Source organism: Eschrichtius robustus, chromosome X, assembly GCF_028021215.1.
Source record: "Eschrichtius robustus isolate mEscRob2 chromosome X, mEscRob2.pri, whole genome shotgun sequence".
NCBI classification, from domain to species: Eukaryota; Metazoa; Chordata; class Mammalia; order Artiodactyla; family Eschrichtiidae; genus Eschrichtius; species Eschrichtius robustus.
The window spans coordinates 99,182,788-99,203,318 of NC_090845.1; the positions used below are offsets into that span (position 1 = coordinate 99,182,788).

The following is a 20,531-nucleotide window of genomic DNA, read 5'->3' on the forward strand; positions in this document are numbered from 1 at the left end:
TTTAGAGTAAAACAAGAACATTAAGAGATTTAATGGCTGTGGTTAATTTATTACTATTGCCAATTCTATCATAATAGAGGAGTAAAATTCTGTATTGGAGTCCAGTATGTAACTATTTCATAGGAGTTTTGATGAGGGTTATTCCTGAAGGTAAAACAGTATTATGGAGGGCACATCCGTCATGGAGGGCACTGACAAATTGCTGGGGACTTCCCGTAAAGCATGCAATTTCTGAAATTTTTATACTAATATTTTACCAAACAAACGTAATTTAGGAAAGGCTGAATGTCCCTTCTGATCTGACAACTCTTCCCATGCAACTTTACTATAGTAACAAATTAAACAAACCTAATTATTTCCAGTATCTTTTTTTATAAGGTAGCAGCGCAAATCTTTGTGATTCCAAAGGCCCTCTGAGAAGTCTTAGAGGTTTTATGCATAAAAGTTTTAGTTTTATGTATGTAATATATTCTGAAAATTTTATTTTATGTGTCCTAAATTTAGGAACTGATTTTGGGAAGACAAAATTAAGGGTTCTCAGAGGAGATTTGGTCACTTGATTAGATAGGATCATGAGTGACTGAGAAACAATGCTTCCCTTCCTATTTAATCCAAGTACAAATAATGCATTTAAAAAAAATGTAACACTATTGTAAGTGAAGAGTCGCATTCTATGGGTATTTTCCCCTTAAATAATCAGGGACACAATAAAGACAACTTAAGTGATAGAAGATTATTCTTGTAAGACACAGAATCTTTGCTATTTAGGCAGATTACATGTAAGGTAAAGAATAATCTTTCAAATCGTAGGTGGAAGCATTAATTACTAAATAAAGGAAACAACCCCATCTAAACTGAGGGAGTACTCTAAACATTTTAACGTATTTCGTAGCTTCTTTTCAGACTCAGGTATTATAAACGAAGGCAAATAAAATTCACTTTCTAAGTTTTGTCATTTTTTTTTAATACTCTCATATTCTTTTACAGGATCTGTGAGGTCAAAATAATTTTCATAATAATATTAAGATGTTATGTGTTTTTTTTTGACTCTCATCCTCTCAAATTCATGAAATTTGGTGTCAAGAAAGGGGTAGCAGTGTACCATGCCTCACATGAGTATAGAGTGGAGTTTTCCAGAGGTTTTGTGATGTGTGATAATGCAATGGATTAAATGCCAAAGCAGATACAAGCATCTAGCTTTCTTCTGTAAGGCAAGATAGTAAACAGATTTGCAAAAATGTGAAACATGCCATTCTTTTCATGAAAATTTTTGTTTCGAAAAATATAGTTATTTTTCAGAAAAAATAGGTCATTTATGTCAACATGCAACGTGCTAATCATTACTACTTTCCAATGAATCGATAAATATTTTTAAATTTTCTCATATTTTAGTCTCTAATATGGTTAATTTCAATAGTTATAACTAACATTATAATCCACATAAACAAAAGCTCTTTGAGGTTCTCAATAATTTTTAAGCGTATAAAGGGTTCTGGAACCAAAAAAGCTGCTTCAGGAAAAAAAAAACTATTCTTTTTCCTTGAAAAACAAAAGCACATATACTGTTGTAATTCTCTGTCACTGTTACTCCTTGAAGAGCCTCAACCACCCATACTAATTATAACTTTTAACGAAAGTGACTAATTTCTAATTTAAAGAGAAAAGTGCAGGGTGGATATAATTGAGAACTGTCTGGCATATATAAGCATGTTAACAGACTAGCAGAGTTTAAGACTACACATGACAAAACTTTCTATAGCCACACAAATCCTTTTGATAACTTCCTAAAGTGGAAAAAAATGAACAAATTGATTACACAACTCCAAGATAGAGCTTCTCCATAGCATTTCAAATAAGAAGCAAAAATATATAAACTTAGAATTAGGCTTAGTTTAAATCAATGTTGCAATATTCTATTTTACTTAAAAAGTATCCAGCTGTGCAACAATTATCCATTAATTAACTCAATTTAATGTCAGTACACACTTTTTTAAAAGGTGCTTAAAGATCTTGGAAATTATCTTCAAGCTGGCATACCAGGAAGCATAGTTACTGTTGAAATAAAGTTTGTCAGAATGCTGATTTAATGTAGTTGAAAAGAAATTTACATTTTTCATAATCATAAACATTTTTAGAAATAATGTTAATTTATTTGATAAGTAAGCCTGTGTAAGTTTAGGAAAAATACACCCAAGTAAAATAAAATGCATACTTAACACTGACAAAACAGAGAAAAGACTTAATTACCAAAATTTTATATTAATTATGTAATCTTGGGTTCTTAAAATGTTTCTGGATCAATTTCTGCAAGAAGATGTTTTATTAAAGTCTAGAACATTTAAAGTATTAATGTAACCAAGCAAGGGCTTGTGTGCCCATGCCACAGAAAGCCAAACTCTGACAGTGGGAGTTTGCAGCAAAGTAAGGGTTTATTTGCAGGGCACCAAGCAAGGGAGTGGGATACAAGTCTCAGATTCACTCCATCTTGGTCTCTGAGTTGGAGATGTTTTGAAGGGGAAGAACAAAGAAACTGGAATTAATCATTGTCTTGTGATATTTCTGTGACATTTCTCAAGCATGATTTCAGGAGTCAAGATGTCTCTGGTTTAGGATTCTCTGGCCACGTCGTCCATGGCTCAGGGGTCTGTGAGCTCATCTTGCCCTGGAGAAACAACCTGAGCTTTTACTGTAATGATGATATCTACAACAACAGCAATTTTAGTCACCTGACTCTGGTTGGTTAGTGGTCAGTTAGCATAGGATTGAGGTCAGAGGGCACAAGAAAGGGAAAAAAGTTTAGAATAGATAGATTAATCATTAACTCGGTAAGGAAACTATTTTAGCGGGGCTCAGTTTCATTAGATATTCAATTTTCTTATTTTCTGGAAGTTTAAGACTATTCAATTTCTGTATGTGCTTATTCTCTCTATGAGCTCATCAGAACAGTGCTCCTTTAATTTATATCTTCCAGATACAGGAAAAGATATCAAGGACACAAGATCTTTCTGAATTACAGAATATTTTGGAATATTTTTTGTCTTTATATTCCAATAAATATTCATACTTTATTCCTCTTATTGGGCAGAAAATATGCTTATATTTTATTATTTAGCCATGATCTTTCTACATTTATTGTTATTATGAAACTAGTTTTATTAATTCATGAAATTTGGTGCCAAGAAAGGGGTAGAGCATACCACCCCTCAAAAAGACATGTACTCAAGCTACAAGATTTAGAGAAACAGTCTTGTTAGAAATAGGCTTAATAGGTTTTTTTAGCCCATGTTCTAGGCTTAATTCACCTCCAATCCTCCTCGTGTTTAAGAGTTTCTTCTCATACCTTCCCTTCTGTATTTAACCAGGCAGAGCAAAACATCCATATTAGCTAAACTGAAATTTTAAGTAGGAAATACAGAAAACGTTAGACTGAGATAAAGCAGGCAATGATCTTAGTAATGGTGGTAGGACAAAGAAGAGGAGTCTTGAGAAATCGCCTCTCCCGTACCTGATTGCCTAAGTATAATATATATGTGGTATTTATTCATGCTAATGTATAATTTTACATTTTATTATAATTTAAATTTATGGTAATTCTACGTTTTAAATGGTTCAATGGATGGGTTCAATGACAGAGATGTAGGCTTCAGGCCTTAAAGCCTCTATTTTACACACAATGCTTGCTAATGGAGATTACCATTTCTCTGCAGCTTCCAAGACTCTGTAGGGCTCTGGCTTCTTGAGAACCACAGTTGGAAGAAGAGCCCAGGCTAATGAGCGATTTTTTTTAAGGTTGATTGATTGATTGATTGATTGATTGCTATGTTGGGTCTTCGTTTCTGTGCTAGGGCTCCCTCCAGCTGCGGCAAGTGGGGGCCACTCTTCATCACGGTGCACCTGCCTCTCACTCTCGCGGCCTCTCCCGTTGCGGAGCACAGGCTCCAGATGCGCAGGCTCAGTAATTGTGGCTCACGGGCCCAGTCGCTCCGCGGCATGTGGGATCTTCCAAGACCAGGGCTCGAACCCGTGTGCCCCACATCAGCAGGCAGACTCTCAACCACTGCGCCACCAGGGAAGCCCTAATGAGCGATTTTTAAAAGGCACTTTTTTTTCAGATGCCCTCAACAGACTTGAAGTAAAACCGTCGCTCAAATATCTTGGCTAAAGAATCCCAAACTTCTCTATCATTAAAAGATCTGTGGTACCCGAGCAAGGATGCAAACACAAGGGTGAGAGCCTTCATGATTATTTTTTTTAAACCCCACTTTTGAAAAAAATAAATTTGTCAATCCCCACCTCCTTAACTGTGAGGGTCCCATGAGCTTCTACACGCAAAGGGCTTAAAACAGTGGCCCGCACATAGGCCAGGAACACTCTTTGCTCCCTATCCATCACCGGCGACACAGATCAGGTGGCTGCTGCCCCCTGGCGGCCAAGGCCGACTTCCGCCCTCCGTACCTAGCGCAGTTGCGGCGTCCACGTGGGCTCCACGGCGTCCACGTGGGCTCCGCGGCGTCCACGTGGGCTCCGCTACGTCACATCCGGCTCTTGATATTCGGGGTTGTGGCTCACGCGCGATGAAGTGCGTGTTTGTTACTGTAGGGACCACCAGCTTTGACGACCTTATTGCGTGTGTATCGGCGCACGACAGTTTGCAAGTGAGTGGGGAAGGCGAGCGGGAGGCGGGCGGGAGGCGGGCGGGAGGCGGCGGGACTCCCCGCGCTGAGCTCGCCGCTCGCCGCCGCCAGCCTGACCATTAACCTCGGTAACCTTGCCTGACTGTTGCATTCGGGAGGAATCCCCGGCAGCTCAACCTCTGGTGCCGCCGCTCCTCAGCCGGCTTCTCCCCGCGCCTGACTGGGCTCTCCTTCAGCTCCCCCGCTCCTTAGGGTCCTCCGCCTCCTCTTCCCGTTCCCCACAGCTTTGCGGGGTCGTTCCTCCCCGTCCTTTCTCCGGCTTCTTCTTTCTCCCGTATTTTCTCCACGGATTCTCCGCCTCCGCCTCTCCGTCCTCCGGCTTCGCCCCTCCTTCCAGCGGCTCCACCTCTCCGAGCCGGGGCTCCGGCCCGCCTCCCGGGCCCGGGCCTGCGCCTGTGCCCGCCTCGCTGGCCGCTCCTTGGGGCCGCGCGGTCGACGCGCTCCGTCGGGTTCTGCCCGGCCCGACCCGGCCGGACCGCTCGGCGCCCTGCCCCGGCCCTGCCCCGCCGCGCTCGGGCCGCGGTCTCCGTGCCTTACCTCCGGCTCAGGCACCCTCGCGGCCGGCGTCCCCGCGCGGCGCGGCGTCCCCCAAGCGCGCCCTCTCCTTAGGGCTCGTGGTTCGCGCAGCCCCAGCCGTGTGCTACGACGACGCTGTTCCTTGCCCTCCCTCCTTAGTTTGCGACGCTTTTTTTCAGAGTCTTTGCGTTGGTCTTCTAGTTCTTGCTGGGCCATTTCTGTCACGACGGGATGACCTGGGGCGTTTAGATCCCTTAGGGCTAGTGAGGTGCCAAGTCGGGGCCCGGGACGGGGGAAAAAGGAGCCGTTTGAAAAACTAACGGGCTCCATCCAGTTCGACTGTTCGGCAGCTCGTGCTCCGATTGGGTAGTTTGTTGTCGATATTACTGTTTTTACAGTAGCCTGTTTAAAAGGCCCGTTTTTTCTTTTTTCCCGCTTCAGATAATCCAGAGCCTCGGTTACAACCGACTTGTCCTACAAATAGGTAGAGGAAAGGTGGTACCTGAACCATTCAGTACGGAGTCATTTATTCTGGATGTTTACAGATACAAGGATTCATTGAAAGAAGACCTTCAGAAAGCAGATCTTGTTATTAGTCACGCCGGTAAAGTGCCGTAGAACCGTCCGGTTTGGTTTTTGATAGACAAGAAATAAGAACAGAAACTCGAACTTTTCTGATGTAAAATAAAATCACTAGGGTAACTCACTGGTAGCCCTTTTGAATAAAATACTGATTTCAGTATAGCAGTCGGGAACATTATTGGAGAGAATTTATAATTATGGGTGATAGAAAAATGGGAAATCAATCACTGAAGCCCAACTTTACAGTCAGAAATTCTAAACACAGGCAAAATAATTTATCCAGTGACATGTGTCAAGAGTTGTCAGTTGGAATTAGTATCTGGGCTTAGGTCAGCAGGAATGCTCAGCCAGCTAATTGGTCGGATTGGTCATTGAGAATTTGGCTTTGGAAGACTTTTTACATTTCTATTAAAAGGTTAAGTAGGGCTTCCCTGGTGGCGCAGTGGTTGAGAGTCTGCCTGCCAATGCAGGGGACACGGGTTCGAGCCCTGGTCTGGGAGGATCCCACATGCCGCGGAGCAACTGGGCCCGTGAGCCACAACTACTGAGCTTGCGCGTCTGGAGCCTGTGCTCCGCAACGGGAGAGGCCGCGACAGTGAGAGGCCTGCGCACCGCGATGAGGAGTGGCCCCAGCTCGCCACAACTAGAGAAAGCCCGCGCACAGAAACGAAAACCCAACACAGCCAAAAATAAATAAATAAGTAAATTTATAAAAAAAAAAAAAGGTTAAGTAATTTGTCCTGTCAGTAAGTGGCAGACAGATAACAGTCTGGTGCTGGCATCGTCTACCCAAAAAGGATTTGTCTGCTCGCTTAGCAGTCTCCTTGCTCCCATTTAAACTATCTAAATGAGTTTAGAGTTAAAAGTTGAATTGACCCAAATACTGTATATGTGCACGTTTGTGGAGATTTATCCTTGACTATTTTGACAAGCAGACTCCTAAGGAGTGGTCAGTTTTCCTTTATTGGTACTTGTCACTACTGAAGGTTTGCTTTTTTACTTGTGTTTGAATAGAAGTGCAGTATGGCTTCATGTACAGTATGTTGAACCTGAATCTTATTTGGATTCAAGGCCCATGCCCAGGGCATACAACTAGAGGGCAAGTTGCAAAGCACTGATATTGTTGGCAGTGATAAAGAACGTGTTTTTCAAGTCAGGTTTGTAACAACTAGAGACCACTCATAACTATTTTTTGTCATTTTGGATGTTTAATTAAAAGGCTTGATTTGTCGTGTTGCCAACTAAATTTTTCATCTTTTGAGTTCTAGTTATAAGGCCTGGTGAAGCACCGTAACTTTTTTTTAAACTGTGTTAACAAATTTGGTATATTTTCGTAGGTGCAGGAAGCTGTTTGGAGACTCTGGAAAAAAGAAAGCCCCTCATAGTGGTTATAAATGAAAAGTTGATGAACAATCATCAGCTGGAATTGGCAAAGCAGCTACACAAAGACGGGCATCTCTTTTACTGTACCTGCAGGTATACTAGAGACTGATTATTTGATCTCTTGTCTTAATTCCTTCCTAGCTATTCTTACCCACCTGCATCTTTGATCTCTTACCTTCTCCCACTTAGCAAACATTTTGATTTTCTCACCTGTAAAACCTGCTCATTTGTCTTCTACTTTGACTGTGATATCTGTGTTGTATTTCTTTCAGTGTTTATGCTTATTTCATTGCATGTGAATATCTGAATGTGTGTGTGTGCACGTATCTGTGTGTGTTCATCTGGGTGTGCAGGTCTCTGAGAATATAAACTTTTGCATTCATTATTTTTCATTATTCAAGGAAGGCATTTGCTTATTTTTAATTAAGGTTTTGCCTTCAGTAAATCCACTGGAATCCCTAAATTAAATTTACTCATTCATTCATTCAACTATACCTAATACATGGCAGGCATTGTTTTTGGTGCTGTGGATAACAGTGGTAAACATGACATAAAGTCCCTGCTTTCATGGTGCTTACGTTCTAGTGGTGGGAGATAGACAGTAAACAGTTCATAAATAAGCAGTCGAGACAATTTCATATGGTGAAATGTGTTATGAAGAAAATAGGGCAGGGTGATGTGATAGCTGGGGTGAAGACTAATTAGAATGGTCAGGGAAGGCATAACTGGGTATATGACATTTGAGCTGAGACCTGAATAACCAGGAAGAGCCAGTCATGTGAAGCTCTAGAGGCAGAAAGAACAGCAGCAATTGCAAAGGCCCTAAGTTGGGAATGAGCTTGGAGTTTGGTGTGTTTGAGGAACAGGGGGTTAGTGTGGCAGGAGTACAGTAAGCAAGGGAGAGAATGTAGTATGAAGATGAAGCTGGGTGGGGATAGTTCACAGAAGAGTTCTGGTTTTATTCTATGTTTAATAAGAAACCGTGGGAGTATTTTAAGCAGAGGAATTGCTTTATGGTGAGGAGTATTATTTTCTAGAAGTATATTAGAATTCAGCAAGAACTGATCAACATCACAATAGAAGGATGAAGAAAATTGCTGGTTTTCTATTAATTCTTCTTCAGACACTAGAAGCTTGCCAAGGGGTCAGGTCAGTAATTCCCAATTGTTTGACTTTCAAAGCTATCCTAATTTGATGTTTTAAAAAGAAAAGACCTCATAGAAGTATTACAAAATGCGTATTTCTTATGTTATAATAAATTGAAATTAATTTGAAATAAACCTTAGAAAAAACTGGTTAGAACATAAGCTTTTCTTTTAATTTTATTGCTTCTGTGTTTTAGGCACTCAGTAAATACTTGTTCATTCATTATTTATTGGGCACATACTGTGTGCCAGGCCTTATTCTAGGCACTTGGCATCATCAGTGAACAAAAACAAAGTTTCCTATTCTCATTGAAAGGAGACAGATTCATTGATTGTTCCAGGAGCAATGGTTGGTGTCCTAATCCCTATAATGACGGAGGAGAGGGAATGTCAGGGTGGCTTTGTAATATGGAAGCCATTCTTAAAATATTGTGAGTCAGGGGAGAAGCTAGGTAATCAAAATTATGTGGGCTTCAGATAATGGGCATATCTGTCCTTAGGTAGTTGAGATTGTTAGGGGTTAATACCATTTATGAAGAGGAATCAATGTTCATCTTCCTTGGTTTATGCAAGTCAATTTTTCCAGACACTTTTGATGAGTATTTTCATTCTAAACATTAAATCAGCTTCGATTTTTATGTTAGTACATTAAAAAGGGGAAAACATTGATTTCATAGACACATCCTGACTCTCAGGCTGAAAAAGGAGCTGTACAAATCTCCAATTTATTAATTTTTTTCAGTTTTAGAATTCTTTTTTTCTTGTATTAATTTCAAGAAAGTCGCACACGTGGATGCCATAAGGAGAATCAATAATTGGTTGTATTTTTATTTTAGGTATATCATTTATTTGCCCCAAATGTAGGCTGGATGATTGTCTGTTCTAATTTAAGTGGCTGGTTTAATTAAATTTCTGAAGTAATAATTTTATGTTGTGGGTCTGAACCTTATTTCCAACATGCATGGCGACTGTATGTTGCTTAGTTATATATGGATTTATGGTAGTAAATTACTAGCAAAAATTATTTCACAATCTTCATGCATGGTCTAGTAGTCTCCCCAGCTTATTGTTCTTGTCTTGCAGCTGTTACTTTTGGTTTCATTTATTCTGTTTTCATAAATTGAGTTTGCTTCAAGTTATATCTGCCCAGTCCTGAGAAGTGTTCCAAAGCCACGTGACCACATCTTTCATGAAATAACATTTCTGAAATATTTCAGTTGATGTAAAAGATAAAATGTTGAATTGCTATTGACATGTAGTGGTCTTTGTATTATTTTATTATTGTGTATACCTATCATATTAAAATACATTGAAATTCACATATACAGTTTGAGAACCATCACAATATTCTTGGACGTTAGATTCAGTCATCAAGTGGGCAGCATTGAATTATGGAATTTTCTCCCATATTACCTAATATTTTTCTTCTTTTGTTTTAGCACGCTTCCTGGGCTGTTACAGTCAATGGACTTTTCAACACTGAAATGTTTTCCTCCTGGCCAGCCAGAAAAATTTTCTGCATTTTTGGATAAAGTTGTTGGATTACAAAAATAAACACTAAACTCTCAACGCTTTAAAAACACCCCTCAAATTCAACTTATGGAATGTGGTTAAATCAAATTAAATACAGAGTATATATTTGTAGAATAATATAAATTAATAAGTCTCCCACATCTGTAGAATGTATAGAAAATTTTATGGTGTGAATGTTAGCATTTGGCTCCAAATTCTAATTGCAATTTCACAAATTTATTAGATTTTTCCCTAATCTTCATGTTTTAGTAAAAGAAATATGTAGTGAGCATTCACACGTTTTATTCTAGAATCCCAGATGGATTTGGAATCATGAAAAAAATGAATTAAATATGAAAACTTTGACAAAAACCTCAAATGTAGTTAATTTGATATTAGAGTAAAAAATGAAACAGTAACAAACTTGTAAAAAAAAATTGAGTCAGAATCTTCAGCTTCATAATCCAAGGAACCAAATTTAAAAAAAAAGACCAACAAAAATGATGGATTGTGTTCTGTGAAATAAAAAGCTCAATAATTACCTTAAAAAGATTAACTAGCAAGTCAGTTGATCTATTGTACTTCGAGAAACTACTGTTATCCTGAAGAATAGAGTGGAGTGGGTGTGTTCACTGTTTTCCTGTAAAATATGAATAGAAAGTGACAAAAATAATCTTGCCCAATGTCAAAGCTTTACTGGTTTGAGAAGAGTAAATCAAAAAGCACTTGTGCCAATAGGACTTGCTGTTATTTTTTAAGGACCCTCCCCCCACAGTGGTATTGAAACATTTACTGTAGCATCATAGAGGAATTTATGCCCTTATAAAATTAGTTTTACAAATGAATAAATGATCTGATGTGTGTAATGGCCTAAATATATGGTTTTAAAATTCACGTAACTCAAAATAGATACTTTATGAAATTCTGATTATGGTAAGTGGTTTCAAGACCTATAAAATAAACTAGATTATCCATAAGTATTGATAGTTTTCTGGTAGAAAGTTTAGATATAATTCATCCATAAAAATAGAGCATTCACTATAAAGATTCGTTTTTGATTGTATTATCCCAAAATGTTGAATATTCTAAACATTTTACTTGGGATGCATTATATAATGTTTCTGTAGATTTATTTTCCTGATTGTGTTTTACTTAGGCTAATATTAAAATAAATTCTTACTAATGGTAGAAGGTGGTGGCTGAGAAGTACTCTGGGCAGCAGGAGGATACCAACTTGGATTAAATTTTGCTGAGAATAATCTAAAAAGTGAGTAATCTACACAGTTGAGAATTCACAGCACCATAATCGTAATTGTATATTAATGTTAACCTAATGCTGTAGGAAAGGCCCTATTCAAATCCATAGAGAGAATTTCACTTTTCTGGCCTCTCTTTTAAATATGTTTCTCTAGTTTGAGAAAAAATGTGGCTTAAAATTTATGTTGATCACTCAGTCTTTAATTATCTTATGTCATGAAGGATTAACCATAGAGAATCAGAAACAAATGAAAGGGTCTACTCAAACATTAGACAACTAAAGAGCAACATAGGGCCCCAAATCCTCTGCTGCTTTCCCACAAGAGCACATAACCCAGATTCCATTATTTCATTTAGCAGAGGCTTAAGCCAGTGGTGTCAATTGTGTGTAGTGACATCTCTTGACTGTACCTTTGTTGTAAAATTTTACATCTGTTGTGGGGTTTAAAAATCAAAGGATATCTTAGAACCATTTTGATTTGGCAGGAATCCTCAAGATCATGTAGTCCAATCCCTTCATTTTACAGATGAGGAAGAAGCCCAGAGGTTACAACTTGTCTAAAATAACAGCCTTTGGCAGCGCTGCCACTAGAAGCAACTTCTTGACTCCCAGTCCTGTGCTCTTTCTACCATACCATAATATATGTTGTAAGCTTTTTGTTTCTTTATATTTGTTTGCCTAGTATTTAGTTACTTTAATCCTTTCCAAGGGAGATTTTCTTCATTTCCAGAAGTTTAATTATTTTAGTAGGAATTTCACAGTTCACTAAATTGGGTTTTCCTTTGGTGTATTGCAACCTTAGCTGGGACTTAGAAACCGGTGATTCCTGAGTTTTTGGAATCTAGCAAAATGCCACGGTATAGCATTGATACTAGATTGAACAAATAAAGACTTTAAGACAAAGAATTGTAGATTTTTGGAATTGGTAGAGAATTTTAAAAATACCTAGTGCAAACCGTTCATTTTACAGATGAGGAAAGAGGCTAGGATAAATTAATTGCCCAATTAGAAGGGTATTTCTAATTGGTCCTTAAGAAAAAAATTCATGGTAATAAAAATTCTATTTGAAATATTTACCCAATAAAATTTGTTTAGTTTCATTACCTGACAGGGCTTCAGATTTTTGAAATCAGTGTGTAAGTGCAATGCAGTTTATGTAGCAGTTTTCTGTTGAGAGGTATTTAGATATCCAGGGATGAGGAATGAAAGAGAAAGTTTAGTATTTTGAGAAATTCACATCATTGGTAGGTGCAGAGGTGGCCAGGTAATAGAAAGTTGATGGATGTTGGAGTAGGTGAAAAGTGATGTGAAGTTATAGTATGCTTGGGAAGTAAGGATTTTAGATGACTACGTGCTTATAATTTGGAAGGAAAGAGAGTTAAGGATTTGGTGTTAGGTAAGATAGTACAACTGATGAACTTGATGCAGGGTTCTGTAACATTGAAAAGTAGTCATCTCAAAGTATTATCAAGTGATTCTAGACACCAAGAACCTAACCTGTATCAGAGCACTGCTTTGTATGCTTTTATAAAGGCAAATCATGTGGACACAAAGGGCAATATAAAAATGTATACCACTTTGATAATTTGAGGAAGTTTTCCAAGACTACGGATGTCAGGAATGACTAACAGTAATATAGATATTTTTCTTGGTCCTTTATTATAGTATAAGCACTTAATCCCTGTGATTTATTAAAAATAGGAAATTATCAGAGATGACCAAAAATCTTCATGTGGTCTGAGAAATGGGATGTATGGCCAGATTACTTGAAATTGTTTTTTGGGGAAAGATTTGGACGGGGTGGTCCTGATAGCTGTGTGGTAATCAATTTTCTGCTGAACAATTAGTACCATATTTTTATGGGGGAGTGGGGAATGAAAAATAACAGTAACAGTTAACACCTGTTGCCTGCTTAGTATGTATCATGTACTGTTTGAAACATTTTACACAAATGAACTCATTTAATCTTTACAATATAACTCTATGAAATAGTTACTATTGTTGCATTTTGCAAATGAGGAAACTGAGCTCAGAGCATAATGTGAAAAAGGAGTTATGCTACTTACGTATCCAAAAGATGGTCTGGGAATTGTAATTGGAACACTGAATTCCAGTATATTTCCATCATTTATGGGGACAGGAGGACTGTATATTTGAAATCAGGGGACTATTCCAAAAAATTTAGATTGTGTGGTAGCCATGGGTATGTAACCTATTTCAGTTTTTACATTGCTATTTAAAAGCATACTGATCGCTACTCATAAAATCCATGTGGAGAAACTCCCAGTCGGTTACCTGTTTGCAACTTACTTACCAGCTCTTTTGTTTTCTCTGTAAATGTGCTTGGGGCTCTATTTTTGGTCCTCCTATATTTTTTCTTGGTATTTTCATCACTCCCAGGGTTTCTACTATTGACTCCCCTGTCTATCCCACAACTGTGATTTGAGCTTCTGCATGGTATTTCCAGTTGCTTATAGGTCATGTCACTCTGTTAATTCTCTTAAGCACCCTAAACTTGATATGCCCCAAACTAAAATCATATTTCTCCTTTTCATCCTTCTGAGATCCTTATCTCTGTTAATGGTGTCACCATTTAGTCAGTCTTCCAGGCTTTAACTCTTACATCTCCAACCCTTTATATATGATTGGTCACCGGGTACTCTCAGCTTTACGTCCTAAATGTCTCAAGCCCATTTATTTGTTCTTAGTTTTTTTTTTTTAAACATAAATGCATGATAAGAACCTACTTTTTGTATCAGCAGGACTCAAGACATGATTCCTGCTCTGGAGGAACTCTTAAGTATAGTTGAGGAGGAACTATATATTCATGCGTCCTCTGCCTGAAAAACAGTTGGCTATCCGTAAATGATAAATGCACTTCTGTAACTTAGTATTCTTTTCTCATCTTGATTAGGTATTGGGTCTAGGAAACATTGTCATCTTGCACACATTCATTTCCTACTCTCCTTGACTTCAAAATATCTAGTATGTCTCTTGTTCAGGAGAAAGATGTGACCATCGCATTATATGGTGAAGTTTGTAGGATCAAGCATTTATAGGAATGGCATCTAAAACATAGTAGTGCTGATCCTATGTAATGTTCTAATGGTATTTAAGGGTCTGTCAAAGAATGGTACCTGTTGGGGATTTTCGGACAAACATGGTGTTAAAAATCAGAGGTTTATAAACAGCAGTAGCTATAGTGTTTTCCAGTAAAAGATTACATGGAGAAAGGTTTAGGATAACCACCAAATCACACTTAACTCCTTGTTAAATGGTTAATTCCTTACATGAATATTCTAGCACAACCTTGTATAGTTCTTTGAATTCTTATGATTTTTGTTGGTGGCTAGATAAAAGGTGAGCAAAACAATCTAGCTTCAAACGGGAAAGTAAAACACATGTTTCTTGACGTTGATATTGATTCTTTAAAAATATTTTGAGGGGTTTTTATACCATCATGTCTCATCTATTTTAGTATTTCACTTCTAGATCCTTACTGTCTTTATGAATTTTTACTGTATCCTGGCTGAAATTATTTATTATGATTGACACTCTGTCATGAATTTTTTTATGTCCTCCCCGTGTGCCCTGCGGTGGAAGCGTGGAGTCTTAACCACTGGACTGCCAGGAAATTCCAATGTCATGATTTTATTTTGATGGCTACAGTCCTGCTTTCTAAGGCAGTAGTTCTTAAGCTTTTTTGGGGCCATGAAACCCTTCAAAATACTTAAAACTATTGCTTCTCTCTCTACTCACACATATACATATTTTGCTATGAATTTCAGGGAATTTACAGGTACCTTGAGGCCGCCCCAGGTTAAGAATCCCTAGACGGAGGCCAACTTCAGTAATTCCTTGGTCATTGTTCATTAATATTTGATGGTAACTATTAGACTCCTTTATAATTAAACCCTCTGATTAAATACATTTAAGTTTAGTAATTTCCAGTTTTTATAATATAACACAAATTATAAATTTTTCTCTTCGTTTAAAACATGCCAAACAACACATTTTGACACCTTAATACTCTAACTCAGTATCTATAATCCATAATGTCTTGTGTAGTACTGTTTCTAATTGATAAAAGGAACTAAATGAAAATATTTTCGTTTGTAGTAATTATTTTAGGATATATTACATTGGGCTGTCTGGTAAAGCAATACAGTGTTGTAATTTACTCATTTACTGTTAAGTGTGCTTCTAAAGTATTTGCTGAACTGATAGTCACTGTTAGAATGATGTCTGTGAGAGGCCATATATTGCATCTTTGTTACTGTTCATTTCCCCTTTTGTCCAGAACATAGTGGTGGTTTTTCCACTGCTGTATGAAGTGGGTGGATAATACACTCCCCAAATTTAGGAGTGAAAACCATTCCTAAATTTTCAGCCTAAGTAATTTTCTGGATTTCAGTTTTTCCATTTGTGACTTAGTAAAACTAGCTTTCCTCATAGGTGATTTCTAAGACATAAAAACAACTGTGTAGCATGTTTGAAAATAAAAAATGTTGAAATAAGACATTTTCTCTTGGTTAGAGTTTTCGTTTTAAGAAGTAGGAATAGGCTTAGAGATATTTTCCTAGAATTCACAGTATATAGTCCTAAATGATACAGAAAGCAAAATCTTCATTGAATTTCATTTTTAAATTCATATTCAGTCTCTAGTTGGGGTTGTAGTTAGAGAATTAAAGTTTACTTAGAGGTTTAAGTGCCTGAGTCTTTTCAGTGCATCAAAACAAAGAAAAGAATGTTCTGGTCTTTATTCTCCCTTTCTTCAATCCCCTGTCTGTCTGTAGACTGATTGGACACTGCAAGTAGCTTAAAAAAAACAACAGAAAGCAACCTTCAGTATTTCTGTGTCAATATGATATATTTTTAAAGAGTACTGTTTTCCTTTTTTTCTAATCTGTATTAGAATGCTTCAGGTGGAAGTAGGGAAGAGAGGGAAATGAAAGCAAGTGGCTCTTGGTAATGTTTCTTCTGTTTTGCATATCTGAGCAAGGATAACTGCTCTGGGAAATCAGTTCTTTTTCTTTATTGTCTCCTTCCTAAAACTTGAGGAGGTTGAATAGGGCTGTATTGGCCAAATTTTGTTTTGGAACCATTGTATTTCTTTTCCTCATTAACCTTGCTTTGCTAATTCTGTTTAAATGTTCACCATGAAAGGAAGTGACAGGTTCTAGTTTCAGAGTGCTGTTAAAACATGTTTTAAAAAAGACAGTTTACCATTATATTTTTCAGTAATGAAAGACCTTAAAAAGGTTCTGTAGAGTTGCAGAGCAATTTCCCCCATTGCCCCCATGTTATTTGGTACTAAAAATAGTTAAATGATTTAGTATTAAGTTTTTAAAAAAATACTAATTGCCTTTTCAGCAGGTTGTTACAAGTCGTTATATCCATGTATCTATTATTGTTAATTTTTTCAGCTTTGTTGAGATATAATTGACATATAACATTGTTTAACTTGTGTAATATAATGATTTGATGTATGTATATAGTGAAAAATGGTTACCACAATAAGTTTAGTTAACATCCATCACCACTTATAGTTACAAATTTTGTTACCTTTAACAACCTAGGTCTGTTTATTTCATCTGATAAGGTAAGATTTATCATTCATTTTTATGTGGGCCATTCAGCGTCACAATTTGCCAGGATGATATGTTAATCCCCCTATAAGCTATTTTTATGGTTAATGTCGATCACAAGTTTGATCATCTAAAGGGAGGGCAAATCTGTTACCCACCGTTGAATCACAGAGAATCACAGTTCCTTAGACCTGAAAGAGAGCTTAGAGATCATACAGCCCATCTCCTTTATTTTACAGATAAGAAAACTGATGCAGAGATGAAAGTGGCATAACAAAGTTCATAATATTCTTTTCATGGTACCATATTGTCTCTCAGAAATTAAAATAATAACTCAGCATCATTTTTATACACTTACAATTATACATTTGCAACTATACCATATATGTCACAGACAATTTAAAAAAAAAATTCCCGGCATATACCTCATTTAATTGGTTGAAACATGAAGGAGTGTTATCTTAGAATTAAAACTATCAGTATTTATATGTTGTACTTCAAAGAATTTCCCTACTTCATCAGTGAAAGAAGAAATAGGCAATTCCAGTTAAAACAACAAATCCCATTTTCAAGTTGAATTACAGTATGGAAGGTGGTTGTAAAATTAAAGGACGTCAATTTTATGACAGGTCAAATGATAATTATTTTAAGTTATTTTTATTTTCTTCCATTTGTTTTATTTTAATCTGTACCCACAGTACAGTGCTTAAAAGGTCTTTAAGGAAATTATTTTTCTTCCCATTATTTTCAAGAATTTAGGTGAAATTGTTCTGGTTCTTACCATTTTTTTTTCTTTTTTTGACCAAAGAATAATTTCTTTTTTTTTTTTTTTTTTTTCTTTTCCATTATAGTTTATTACAAAATATTGAATATAGTTCCCTGTGCTATACAGTAAGACCTTGTCTTTTTAATCTATTTTATGTATAGTAGTTTGTATCTGCTAGTCCCAAATTCCTAATTTGTCCCTCCCCCCTTTTCCTTTTGGTAACCATAAGTTTGTTTTCTATGTCTGTGAGTCTGTTTCTGCTTTGTAAACAAGTTCATTTGTATCACTTAAACTGGGTGCATATGTGTTGAGTGTAATATCCTTTTCATGTGTTCATTCTTTTGTCATTATATAGTGTTCTTCTTTATCTTTCTTTATGGCCTTTATTTTAAAGTCTATGTTGTCTGATATGAGTATTGCTACTGCCACTTTCTTATCATTTCCATTAGCGTGAAATATCTTTTTCCATTCCCTCACTTTAAATCTATGTGTGTCCTTCACCCTAAAGTGGGTTTCTTATAGGCAGTATATTGTAGATTTTTATTTTATTATCCAGTTTGCCACTCTATGTCTTTTTTTTTTTTTTTTTTTGGTGTGTTAAATTCTGCTTTATAACAAAGTGAATCAGTTATACATATACAATATGTTCCCATTTCTCTTCCCTCTTGCATCTCCCTCCCTCCCACCCTCCCCATCCCACCCCTCTAGGTGGTCACAAAGCACCGAGCTGATCTCCCTGTGCTATGCGGCTGCTTCCCACTAGCTATCTATTTTACATTTGGTAGTGTATATATGTCCATGACACTCTCTTACCCTGTCACATCTCACCCCACCCCCTCCCCATATCCTCAAGTCCATTCTCTAGTAGGTCTGTGTCTTTATTCCCGTCTTGCCACTAGGTTCTTCATGGCCTTTTTTTTTTTTTTCCCTTAGATTCCGTATATATGTGTTAGCATACTGTATTTGTTTTTCTCTTTCTGACTTACTTCACTCTGTATGACAGACTCTAACTCCATCCACCTCATTACAAATACCTCCATTTCATTTCTTTTTATGGCTGAGTAATATTCCATTGTATATATGTGCCACATCTTCTTTATCCATTCATCTGTCGATGGACATTTAGGTTGCTTCCATGTCCTGGCTATTGTAAATAGAGCTGCAATGAACATTTTGGTACATGACTCTTTTTGACCTATGGTTTTCTCAGGGTATATGCCCAGTATTGGGATTGCTGGGTCGTATGGTAGTTCTATTTGTAGTTTTTTCAGGAACCTCCATACTGTTCTCCATAGTGGCTGTATCAATTTGCATTCCCACCAGCAGTGCAAGAGTGTTCCCTTTCCTCCACACCCTCTCCAGCATTTATTGTTTGTAGATTTTTTGATGATGGCCATTCTGACCGGTGTGAGATGATATCTCATTGTAGTTTTGATTTGCATTTCTCTAATGATTAATGATGTTGAGCATTCTTTCATGTGTCTGTAGGCCATCTGTATATCTTCTTTGGAGAAATGTCTATTTAGGTCTTCTGCCCATTTTTGGATTGGGTTGTTGGTTTTTTTGTTATTGAGCTGCATGAGCTGCTTGTAAATCTTGGAGATTAATCCTTTGTCAGTTGCTTCATTTGCAAATATTTTCTCCCATTCTGATGGTTGTCTTTTGGTCTTGTTTATGGTTTCCTTTGCTGTGCAAAAGCTTTTAAGTTTCATTAGGTCCCATTTGTTTATTTGTGTTCTTATTTCCATTTCTCTGGGAGCTGGGTCAAAAAGAATCTTGCTGTGATGTATGTCATAGAGTGTTCTGCCTATGTTTTCCTCTAAGAGTTTGATAGTGTCTGCCCTTACACTTAGGTCTTTAATCCATTTTGAGTTTATTTTTGTGCATGGTGTCAGGGAGTGTTCTAATTTCATACTTTTACATGTACCTGTCCAATTTTCCCAGCACCACTTATTGAAGAGGCTGTCTTTTCTCCACTGTATATTCTTGCCACCTTTATCAAAGATAAGATGACCATATGTGTGTGGGTTTATCTCCGGGCTTTCTATCCTGTTTCATTGATCTATATTTCTGTTTTTGTGCCAGTACCAAACTGTCTTGATTACTGAAGCTTTGTAATAGAGTCTGAAGTCAGGGAGCCTGATTCCCCCAGCTCCATTTTTCGTTCTCAAGATTGCTTTGGCTATTCGGGGTCTTTTGTGTTTCCATACAAATTGTGAAATTTTTTGTTCTAGTTCTGTGAAAAATGCCAGTGGTAGTTTGATAGGGATTGCATTGAATCTGTAGATTGCTTTGGGTAGTAGAGTCATTTTCACAATGTTGATTCTTCCAATCCAGGAACATGGTATATCTCTCCATCTATTTGTATCATCTTTAATTTCTTTCATCAGTGTCTTATAATTTTCTGCATACAGGTCTTTTGTCTCCTTAGGTAGGTTTATTCCTAGATATTTTATTCTTTTTGTTGCAATGGTAAATGGGAGTGTTTTCTTAATTTCACTTTCAGATTTTTCGTCATTAGTGTATAGAAATGCAAGAGATTTCTGTGCATTTATTTTGTATCCTGCTACTTTACCAAATTCATTGATTAGCTCTAGGAGTTTTCTGGTAGCATCTTTAGGATTCTCTATGTATAGTATCATGTCATCTGCAAATAGTGACAGCTTTACTTCTTCTTTTCCGATTTGGATTCCTTTTATTTCTTTGTCTTCTCTGATTGCTGTGGCTAACACTTCCAAAACTATGTTGAATAATAGTGGTGAGAGTGGGCAACCTTGTCTTGTTCCTGATCTTAGTGGAAATGGTTTCAGTTTTTCACCATTGAGGACAATGTTGGCTGTGGGTTTGTCATAGATGGCCTTTATTATGTTGAGGAAAGTTCCCTCTATGCCTACTTTCTGCAGGGCTTTTATCATAAATGGGTGTTGAATTTTGTCGAAAGCTTTCTCTGCATCTATTGAGATGATCATATGGTTTTTCTCCTTCAATTTGTTAATATTGTGTATCACCTTGATTGATTTGCATATAGTGAAGAATCCTTGCATTCCTGGGGTAAACCCCACTTGATCATGGTGGATGATCCTTTTA

At 37.2% G+C, this 20,531-nt stretch overlaps 1 protein-coding gene and 1 long non-coding RNA gene across 2 annotated transcripts in view; both read left to right on the plus strand.

The window, feature by feature from the left end:
• Window positions 1-4,542: 4,542 nt before the first annotated feature.
• ALG13 (ALG13 UDP-N-acetylglucosaminyltransferase subunit) overlaps window positions 4,543-20,531 on the plus strand; it is a 68,852-nt gene continuing 52,863 nt past the window's right edge. The window contains 3 exon segments of the mRNA XM_068532579.1: window positions 4,543-4,655; window positions 5,652-5,814; window positions 7,130-7,268. Of these exon segments, the coding sequence (XP_068388680.1) occupies window positions 4,575-4,655; window positions 5,652-5,814; window positions 7,130-7,268 (383 nt within the window). The 5' untranslated portion in view covers window positions 4,543-4,574.
• On the plus strand, window positions 7,276-9,889 carry LOC137756226 (uncharacterized). Its single transcript, XR_011072219.1, has 2 exons — window positions 7,276-8,324; window positions 9,760-9,889. It is a non-coding gene; the product is annotated as an uncharacterized lncRNA (long non-coding RNA).